The sequence below is a fragment of the Chaetura pelagica genome, unplaced genomic scaffold, assembly GCF_000747805.2.
Source record: "Chaetura pelagica isolate M959 unplaced genomic scaffold, ChaPel_1.0 scaffold344, whole genome shotgun sequence".
Lineage (NCBI taxonomy): Eukaryota > Metazoa > Chordata > Aves > Apodiformes > Apodidae > Chaetura > Chaetura pelagica.
Genome location: NW_009953098.1, coordinates 800,539 through 811,208, shown reverse-complemented (window position 1 = coordinate 811,208; position 10,670 = coordinate 800,539). Strand labels below are relative to the sequence as shown.

Below are 10,670 nucleotides of genomic sequence, written 5' to 3'. Positions count from 1 at the left end.
GCGGTTCATGCCATGTGCCACCACCCCACACAGACTGTATAGAGACAAAAAACACTGCAGCACCACAAAAAGGAAATCTGAAGGAATAACCTCATTACATACAACTCCTCCTGAGCTCCAAGAAACAATGCTCACTGGGTAACATATCCCATCTCCCGCAAATTCTGTGAGCTGAACTCTCCGGCACCAAAGTTGCTGCCCTTCAGGAAGGACACAGATATACACCTGCCCCTTACAAGCCCCCAGAAGATATGTTGCTTTCTTCCACACAGTGAGGAGAAGATTCCCTTACCCTTCAAAGACCTGAGCCATCTGGTCCTGGTTTAATATAAGGCAGGAGTGGTAGTGCCGCAGCACAGCCACGATGCACAGGCACAAGCTGGTGGTGTAGCTGCCAACAAGGTCGGAGGACTTCAACAGCAGTTCTGCCTCCACCACGCTCAGTTCATTCAGCAACTGCACCCAATGACAGAAAAACCCTTCAACAGCCACAGGGGTAAGGTATGGTCAGAAATGGAGCTGGCACACCACACCCACAGCATTTAGGACCTGCCAGGAAAGGGACTGGCAGGCATTTTCTGCCTAAAGATGTACCCCTGGAACAGTTGGCACCCAGTACTTAGGCACAATGTCTCACTCAGACTGTCAGTGCTTGGGTAGCAGAGGGTAACTGGGATATGGTCACAGATCCTAGCATGCAGCTTGTCTGGCAATTCTGTCCTGCATAAATCTCACTCTGCTCCCTTTTTAAGGCTAACAGACTCAGTGCCGTCAGCAACCACCACAAGGCTTCAGAAGACACCTGGCACTGGCTGCAGGAACAGCAACAGAATTTCCGCAGGATCCAGAAGGCTGTCTGTGCTGCCATGTGCCAAGTATCGTTCCAGGGGAGTGAGGTGGAAGAGCTGCCAGAGACAGATGATCTCCTCAGGATCCAGAAGGCTGCCTGTGCTGCCATGTGCCAAGTATCGTTCCAGGGGAGTGAGGTGGAAGAGCTGCCAGAGACAGATGATCTCCTCCTCATTCATAACAAGGCCTTGCTGCATCCAGTGACAGGGATGCAATGCAAGTCCTTTGGAGACAACTCTGAAGCCTCTGGAAGAATAACCTTCAGAACAGAATGTGTAAGACTATGCACCAAAACCTCTCCCTAACAGCCGCAGCCCAGGACCACAGCACTCACCACCTAATCTGACTGTCTCCACAACACAGGTCAGAGGGTTACCAATGATCCCAGGAGCATCCCAACTACCACAGCACAGATCTGCTGCCCTTCAGGCTCATATACCCCCCCAGTAAGCAGCTGAGCACACTCTGCTTACCTGGATGGCAAAGTCAATAAGACCACTGATATTGAGTGAATACTCCATCAAGTCAAATATGAACTGCACGTGCTGTACCAGAGGCAGGTGATAAGACATCCCCAAGGCAAAGCTGGTGATCTGCTCCAAGACATTGCGAGATACCTGCAAGTGCAAGATGATACACTGTACCACCTCCTCTTGCAGAAGTCCCTCAGCAGACCCATCTCCTTTTCCCTCCTGGAACTAATGCAAAGGAACACAGTCAGGGTCCAAGAAGGACAGCAGTCTTGAAAGTTTCATACCTGAGATGTGACTTGGTGCTGATCAAAGTGAGAAAGGTGTTGGAACTTTGCAAAGATATCTTCAGCTGTTGGGAATGCTTCTGGCTTGCTCTTTTTCCTCTTCTGGCCTTCTTCTCCACCTACCAAAGTTGGGAGGATAAGAAAGCAGTATTAGGCTACTTTCCTCATCAGAGGAGGTCTAGAAATCAGTCACCAGCACCTGATAAGACCCTCAGCAAGACCAGCCCATGCCATGCCGCATAGCCAAAAAGCCCAAGTCCCAGACCTTAAGCTAATAAAGACCATCTTAAATTCAAAACAAACTGCTGAGGAAGGAATTCCTAACCTGTGACGGACAATAGAGTTAACATCTAGCTTATCCCTAGTGAAGCACTCCTTGGAGGGGAAAAAATACTTTCTCAATTTAGAGGCACACCGTTTCCCTGATGAAAAGACATTCTGGATTGAAGATGTCTAGCCTCAAAATTCCTTTGTCAGAGCACCTCATCTTTTAAAGGATGCCTTTCAGGAATCAGACTAAGAGAGAAGAGAAATTGTAGCTATATTCTCAGCTGACAGAAGTCAGAGGCTTTCTATTGATTTTGACAGAGCTATCCAAATTTCCCATCCTATACATTTAGCATGTGCCTCAAGCATAATGGCATGCTACATTTAATGAAGGTGTCTGCTGAATATGCATGGCAAAGTCCTCTTTGCTTCTTGTGCAAGGATCTAAATGCAAGAAGGAAATAAAATCTGAAAAGCTGAAGTTTTCGACAGGGCCTCAACTCTGAACCTGACATGACTTAATCCTCTTCTGATGAGAAGTTCAATTAAGCAGAAAATGTCAGCAGGGAACTAATCATCTTACTTGCTGGTTAGTATGTCTGGGAACAGAGCACCATTCTAGACTCTCAGTGAGTGATACAGCTGACCAGGCACTGCATATTCTATAAAATCTTTTCACTGTGAGACTCCAGATGAAGGGGCCAGCCAACTGGAAAGATAATTCCTACTTCAGAAAGGAATGGCTCAAGTCCTACTAACCCGTCTCTGCAGTGCTCTTTCTGTTCAAGACTTTCAGAATGTCTTTGGTTATTTTCTTGATGGTATGTCGAGCATCATCCCGTTGTTTTCCAACCCCAAAAAGAACTACCAACCGTTGGTTACACTCGTGGCTGCACGACTCCTCCTAGGGAACCAAAAGAGAAAGCTGCATTTAGCAACTGTGAGGTTGAATGCTTTAATCTTCTTCCACATCTGGAGCTTTTGAAGGAAAAGGAAAGCTTCATCTCAGAAGTTGCTCAGAGTAAACATTTTAAGTGGATCACCTCCTGCAGCAGTGCAGAAAAGCATGCAGGACGACAGGGAAACACAGCAGCCTCATGGCCAGAGCACAAGGCAGCAACAGGGGAAAGGCTGTAAGCAGGTCTCATACCTGAGGAATAGGAAAGTGTGTTGCATACTGGATGTGCCGAGGCTGGTCATACAGGGATGCCAACATTCCTTCCACAGACTTATCCTTCAGCAGAGGCTTCGCTTCCTTTTCAGGATCTGGTTTCTCAGGGGAAGGGCTGGCTTTAGATTCACAATGCATTGGAGGAGAAAACATCTAGGGACACGTAAGAACAATAAAAGGTAGTTAGGGAACACAATCATGCAACAGTGAATATTGCTGAAGGAAGGTACATCTGCTCAGGCCTAAAAAGGAGCCGGAAAAGGGAGGTTGGATAAACACCCAGTTCTTAGAGCAGTGACCAAGGTAATATACGAAGACATTATGCCCATTTCTGCTTCTGGTCCATGTTGTATATTGAGTAAAAAAAATAGGAAATAAATAACCACAACTTAGGATTTTGGGAGCAACCATCTCCACAGAACAGGTAAGGATCTTGGGAAAGCCATGGGAAAACCACATAGCTCTGCACATCACACCTGCCTAACATGTCTCTTGAAAGGCTAGAAGGAATGAAAGTTCTCAAGGGGTTTTCAACCACAAGTTATTTTTATTAGTAGATGCTCCAAAACATTCTGCAACCATGAACTATGCCCACAAATATTACGAAGAATGGTAAAACGCAACTAGTACTGAAGGCCACACAGTACGATGACAGCAGATCTGTGTCTTCTCCCAGGTGATGAAGAAAACCTCTGCCAAAGGTAACTGGTCACTCCCAATCAGTCCTGCTGCTATCATGGTCATGCATTTTTCCCTTTCACTTCCAAGCAACCTACTTCCTACCCTGCCCAAACACTGGACTGGCAGTGGCCAGAGAGTAAGAGATCCCAGGAATGATAGGAACTCACTCTACTCTGATGGACCCCAACCTGCACAGACAGGTTAGAAGGACCTCTTTACAGTGCCAGCTGTCTTACAAACCCAGCCCCTACCATCATACCAGCTCTACAGCAGAGACTGAGAACTCACACAGAAGAGAGGTATGTGCTGTCCCTGGTCCCACTACAACACACTGACCTACTGACGGAGAAGCAATTAGAAAATGTGGGAACCTACCGAAAAGTCTGTCTTCTCCATGTCATCAAAAAGCATTCCAGAGTTGTGGTCGATGTCCATGGGCTCAGAAAGACCTGTGTCCTGGGAACAGACTCTTTACATCTCAGTGATGCACCAGGGAACAAGATAGTAATTGTTTACTACAGCACTCAATACACACATTGGACAGTGACAGCAATATGCCAACACATCCATGGTGCCTGGAAGGTGGAGCCTAACACACTGCAAACATCAGGGACAGGCCTCACACAGCACCTCATGATAGGCTCCTCAGCTTTGAGCAGTGCCAGATTTTCCTGTCTACCCTTTTACATTCTGCAGACCCTTTGCAGCCACTTAAAACAGTACCCTTCTATTTTTGAAACTGAAATGCTAAGGAAATAGGCTTGGGGAAGGAGAAGCATGAGTCACTGGTAGTCATCTTCCAGCAGGTAACAGCCAGGAGGCTGCAAAGCTGGTGAAAACAGGCAAGCACAACACAGGGACATGTACAGCAGGACCATGGTGTTTGTGCTCTTACCTCGAGCTTGATGCCACTGTTTCCTTCTGTCTCCTTCCTGTCGTGCTCCTCAGCAGGGTCATCAAAGGGTGAGGGAGGGCGAGGCCCATGAGAATCCATGGCAAGATCACCCCGGGAGATGAGTGTGCACATGTAGATGTTGTGAGAGAAGACATCGTGCCGGATGAGCTCACAGAACAGCAGCACCAGGTTAAAGAACTCCACCTTCTCATTTTCTTTCCCAGGATCAGCTGAAAGGACAGCAAAGACAGAGCCCTTCTGCAACACTTCAAGCAACACCAGCCACCTAAGCTCGGGTAAAGAAAGTGCCACCAGATATCTCAACGTATTAAGTGACTGATACAAAGTTCTGAGATCACTGCAAGGACTAAATGGAGAAAGCCCAGTTTCAACAGGTGGCAATTAAGTCAAAAGCTCTCCAGTTAGCCTGAGGCACAGGACTTTAGCCAGAAGGTGTCATTCCTGGCTGTACAAACAGCTGCCTGTATCATTCAGAGTTGCATCCTGTCCTCCTTAATCGTCATTTACTAGTTAGAAACCTCCCTCGAGTTTCCAGCCTGAATTAATTCCTGATTAGGCTATACTCATTTATTCTTGGCCAATGCTCTATTAACAGGAGTGCTTCTGCATTATCTTTCTGTCATCTGGCCCTCCAGGCTGCTTTCTCTCTCCCTCTCCAAGGCATGCTCCAGATCACAAGGAGACAGAGACAGAATCTAGGTACATCCAAGACCTACGCACAAGAGAACAGCACACAAACTCAACTTCTGCAGGAGAGGGAAAGCTAGAAACCAAGAGAACACATGTTCTTATTACATACTTAGCATAGGAGCTTGAGTGTCAAGGAACTGCATAAGGACATCCTGAAATACAGGAGCACTGGCTGCTGAGAGAGAGCCTGAGGAGATGGAGCCCTTCTCATCCACGACTTCAGAGTCCCCACATCTCTGTAGAAAGAGAAAATAGTACCAACTGCTGTCACAAAGGAGAAATTCAAGCAGTTTTCAAGGGACATTTCCTATCTTGCACTTACAGGAAATCTACCTCACAGGCTTCTGTAAGCTACTTTACAGTCTCCAAGGATGCCAACACTTCCACACTGCAATCACCTGTCTTCAACACATCCAAGAAATGGAATGCACACCATCCCATAGGCTCATTTATGACCTACTTTGGGTTACATGGAGCAAATGTCGTAACTGTCAGCATCAGTGTTAAAAGGCACTGTCTGATCAGCCTTTGCCTTTCAACCTAACAGTTAAGACAGCTGTAGGTAACCTCTGCTCTCCTTCACCACTGCTGGCCTTTCAGGAAGAGGGACTTACTTCAGCCTCTATCTCTGCTTGACGCTTCTCCAGGAGTTTGGCCACAACCATAGCCCTGTGGCGTCCAGAGCGCTTGTAGCTGACAGCCCACTCACACAGCAAGGCCACCACTGCATCATCATCTGGGGAGATCTGTTGAGATACAAGCACTACAGTGAGAAGGTGAGCCAAAGAGCAGAGGTGGGCAGTCCTAAGGCCTCAGGTTGGATGTAACAGCAAGTTTACTTCCCACAGAGCACTGCCCGAAGACTTCTACACCCCCTCTGCCCAACAGCCCTCCTGCTTTGTCTCTGCTTTGACTCTGCTTTGCAACACAAGGTGATCCACAGCCCTTGACAAATCTCTAGTCTGGCTTTGCTTCAGAAAACCATCTCTCCTCCACCAGCACATCTATGGAGTGCTAATCTCAGCACAGAGTGAAACACAGCTTCTCCACGGCATCATACAAAGCAAATGGCCAGTCCTGCAGCTCACTTCCAGGAACCAGTCCAGTATTGGCTGCACTATGGTCCCGCACATCATAAACAAGGCACCTACCAGACTAAGAGGAACTCCCAGAAAGCAGTTGCCAGCCCAGAATTTGACAAGGCTAGCATTTACTTCTCTCAGACAAATAACACTTTTATCATCAATCTGCTACCTGGACTGTCTTCCATCAGGAGGCTCTCCTCAGCTAGCTGTGTGGATTGTCCTAAGCTTACACATATTTGTTAGCACAGACTTTCTAGAGCACAGACCTCCCATTCTCATTTTAGTACCTCCCTAATTTAAAGCTGCACAAAATCCTTTTCAATGGAGATCACATCTCTTGGCCAAAGGCCACTACCTAGTCAGCTCTCTGCAGACACAGGACAGTAACCGTGGAACATAAACAAGAACATAGCCACGTCCAAGACCAGGGCCCAGCAGGAAAGTCCCAAGGCACCTCATGACTGTCTTTCGTTGGACCCAGCCCAAATATTCTGTTATACAAGGAATCTAAGGAGTTGCTGAAGTCAGATCTTTCAAAGCTGTGACTGTCCAGAACTTCTAAAGTGTGCAAGACACGGCCAATAGTGAAACCTAGGAGAAAAGAGAAGAGAGAAATGCACATTTGGCAACTGATACAACCGACACTGAAGAAAAAGTTTCTGTGAGCTCATTGCTCAGGAGACTACCTAAAGAAAGCTGTATCAGTCAGGCAATGGTCCACCCAGCTTAGTATATCCTGACCCTCACTACAGCCAACTAGATATTCAGGGAAAGCATAAGAATGTGGCACATGTACAAGAGTATAGTTCTCTGGTACAGATTTCCAGCTCCCAATAATAGAATCTCCCCCTATGCCTTGGGAAACAGACCCATACAAGATTTTCCATTGGAAAGAAAATGAGCTTTTTTTCCCTGCTGACAGCAAACGCCACCAGCAGCAAACAGAAAAAAATCCAAGAAAATAGCCAGACAGGAAGTTTCTCAGGGTGGAACTGGGGAAGAGAAGCTTTAACCTACAGCAAGTTACCTGCTGTGGTTTCCTGGCACTTGTCAAATGACCAGCGAACCTCCACGGCCTGGCCACGTTCCTTTATCTGCTGCTCAATTTCACGCAGCTTTGCCCGAACCTAGAAGCAATGGACTTGTGTAAGCATACAGAAGGATGCCTCAGAAGGTCCTGTGGACAAAATTATCAGAAATCAAAGAGTTCTACTCTACAGCAGTTCTACTCATGGTTAGATCCTGCCCGTCTTCAAGGACATCACTGTCATGCTTATAGCAGAATGGGAGCGGTTAATTCCTTGGGAGCTCTGCTTAGCACATATCATGAAAATAAAATCCTGAGAGAATTAACATACAGGTATTATCCTAGACCACAAGAGCTCCCTTTTTTGAAGACTGCTCACCTGCTGTGTAAATGCCGAATTCCCTCCCGGCATGGGCAAGTTGGATGGGGCTATAGGCAGGTGGTCCAATGGAGAGCCAGTCTTAATCCTGCTATCAGTCAATGAGTAATGCCACACAAGGGCACTTGGACAACACAAAATAATACTCTGCAACAGATAGAAAAGTCACTATCATTGAGCAAATCAAGGTCAAAACAAGTAAGATTATTTTCCACAAAAACAATCACCCCTTTATCCTGAATATCTTGAATGCCCAGACATTAGTCATCCTGTATACATATTTACTATTTTTAGTTCTAATCTCTGAAAGTGTCTTTGGGCTAAAGACCATACTAGAGTAGAGAGGAATGAACTTTTATTTTTGCTGCACTCAGTTTCTTACCCTGGGTGTGTTTAGGAAGCCAAGACCAGAGTTCCACATTACCCAAAAGAGAGCTCCCTGCTGCTTCTAATCAGAACTTATTCTCTATAACTCACACCATTGATGCAGAATCCAACCCTCATGGTCCAGGAGCAGTATTTCCAGGAGTGACTTACAGCCCTCATCAAGATTAAAGAGTGATAAGAATCATGAGTCAACAGACCCAAACTCATTATACTATATTATTTAGTAATTACAAGTATGATTACAGTAATGATTATAATACCAATATTATTAGAGGTGTATTTTTATTCTTTCATGATCTTGTACAGACACCCACACAAACAGACAACTTCACTGAACAATTCCTGAGATACACCCCTACACAAGGGGTCAGACATTAAGATGGACAACCAAGGCTGCTTTAAACACTCAAATCAAAGAATCCATCATATCTCAAGAGCATTTGGGCAAAGGTCAATTATGTAAACTGTCAGAAATACATGCTTCTAGCCTGACTTTACCCAGCTCCAACTTCCAACTACTAGATCTTATTTTGCCTTAGCCATGTCTGCTATCTGCAGATCAGCAGCTCTGCAGATTTTCTGCCAGAAGAGCTCTTCTGACATGTACTAAAAAAGACCAGACCATCATTAGCTATTTTGAACTTTTAAAGCAGGTTGTGTTCGAAACCAAATCAGCTAAATCTGATGAGGGGTTGTTTAAGAGCTCAAAAAATTATCAAGCACTCTTTCATTTCTGGCATAATTCCCTTTCTTAGATGACAACCTGTTTCTGATATACACAAGAGGAAGTCACCCTTTCTTTCTCACTCCCTCTTCTTCAAAGCTCTCACAGTCTCTCTCTGAGGCACCTGTGAACAGAACAAAAGGCTCTATTCCAACGCCTTTTTCTTACACAAGTCAGTCAAGGGCACTGTTACAGCACTTCAGGCTGATACAAAAGCTGAGTAACACCTCAGCCTACCAGTTGACAATCATGGTTTGGTATTTCTATACTCAGGTAGTTGCTGATTCAGACTGTAATGATTTTTCTGTGATAGCATACAATATAAACTACCCCTGTTGACCCAAATATCACCAGCCACTACTCAAACCTACCTGGAGGATGCAGCTAAGCCCATATACCACTGGCCGGTGCTGGGGGCACTGCAGTAAGTCACTGAAAGGGCTGGAAGGAGGATTCCCTGCAGCTGGCTGAGGAGTGGGAGTTGAAGGAAGAGCATTCCCAGTCTGGGCAGACAGGATGTGGGGTGGGTGCCCACCAGCACCATCCAGCTGCATAGCAAGCCTGCGGGTGCAGAAGTAGGCCAGACGTCTGGACAAGTATGCAGACTGCACAAACTCTCCAGAGTACTGCAGGAAAAGGGAAGGGGGGAAATGCCCTCGTTACAAACAAGAGAAAGGCTTGACCCTCCCGAAGTAATATACTATGTGGCACCACCTTGTAGAGACAGCCCCTGTTTGCAGAGAGCTGCTTAGTTTCATCAATCACCCACTGGCTACTAAGCATCAGAAAAAATCCTTAAATGCTACATGTCAATGATTTCATGTATCAAAATGTACCCAGACCCAGCCTTCCCAGAGAGTCAAATGTCTACCTAGAATCTGTTGCAACAGACAGAAAGAAAAGCAGCTTCCACGTAGTGGTGCACAACCAGTCCAGCTATCACAGCTATAATACGGGCAGGGATTACCAAGTCCAGTCCAGGGAAACAGAGTACAGGAGGACGAAACAGAAGAGAGTAGGATGAAAAAGGTATCCTTGTATGACCTAAGAAGGATGCTCAGAAGGACACCCTAGTAATCTCTGTGCAAAACAGCTCAGCATCCCTTAGGCAATAGGAAGGGCACGAGCAGAAGCCAGCACTCCCCTGAAGCAAGCTGGGTACTCTTTCTCACCCGCAGCAACAAGGGTAGGAGCATTTTCAGGAACTCATCATCTCCTGAGCGTATCTTCTCAAAGCATTCCAGGACCCACGTCAGGAACTCATGCCGGTCCAGCATGCCATCCTGTACACAGATAAAGGCAGAGGAAGCAACATGCACTAAGGCAGAGCAGCAGCAGCTTTCTAAGAGTGGAAATAACTCCACAGGTCTGCACAGTACTGCTGAGCTCATAACTGCAACCAGCCCTAAGAGTCTAGGCCAAGAAAGAGAATATACTGCAAAACCAAATCATTTTGAACCCACCTCCCCTAGCCCTTCCCTGCTACACGCCCCATCCAGCTCCTCACCTGGAACATGAACATAGCTAGCTTCTCATTGTAGTCCCACTGCTTCAAAGCTTGTTCCACTTCTTGGGGCACTGGCCCAGATGGTGAACCACAGCCTTGCCCTGGCAGCTGTCTATAGAACTCGGCAATTTTCTGCAGCTGCTCTGACAGGTATTTGGTGATGATCTGTGTCCATTCTGGAGAACAGGAAACAGGTTAGTAACGACTGCCATGGTAAACAGAAGCAGGAA

At 46.3% G+C, this 10,670-nt stretch overlaps 1 protein-coding gene across 1 annotated transcript in view; it reads right to left on the bottom strand.

The window, feature by feature from the left end:
* The window catches only part of MED12 (mediator complex subunit 12), a 34,807-nt gene that overhangs the window by 18,088 nt on the left and 6,049 nt on the right, over nucleotides 1-10,670 (bottom strand). The window contains exons 5-20 of the mRNA XM_009997182.1: nucleotides 10,441-10,616; nucleotides 10,106-10,216; nucleotides 9,305-9,559; nucleotides 7,823-7,969; nucleotides 7,444-7,543; nucleotides 6,871-7,007; nucleotides 5,946-6,077; nucleotides 5,441-5,567; nucleotides 4,621-4,850; nucleotides 4,101-4,181; nucleotides 3,024-3,197; nucleotides 2,633-2,777; nucleotides 1,607-1,725; nucleotides 1,323-1,466; nucleotides 293-456; nucleotides 5-34 (exon numbers count right to left, since the gene is read on the bottom strand). Of these exons, the coding sequence (XP_009995484.1) occupies nucleotides 5-34; nucleotides 293-456; nucleotides 1,323-1,466; nucleotides 1,607-1,725; nucleotides 2,633-2,777; nucleotides 3,024-3,197; nucleotides 4,101-4,181; nucleotides 4,621-4,850; nucleotides 5,441-5,567; nucleotides 5,946-6,077; nucleotides 6,871-7,007; nucleotides 7,444-7,543; nucleotides 7,823-7,969; nucleotides 9,305-9,559; nucleotides 10,106-10,216; nucleotides 10,441-10,616 (2,272 nt within the window). The remainder of the gene's footprint in view (nucleotides 1-4; nucleotides 35-292; nucleotides 457-1,322; nucleotides 1,467-1,606; nucleotides 1,726-2,632; nucleotides 2,778-3,023; nucleotides 3,198-4,100; nucleotides 4,182-4,620; nucleotides 4,851-5,440; nucleotides 5,568-5,945; nucleotides 6,078-6,870; nucleotides 7,008-7,443; nucleotides 7,544-7,822; nucleotides 7,970-9,304; nucleotides 9,560-10,105; nucleotides 10,217-10,440; nucleotides 10,617-10,670) is intronic.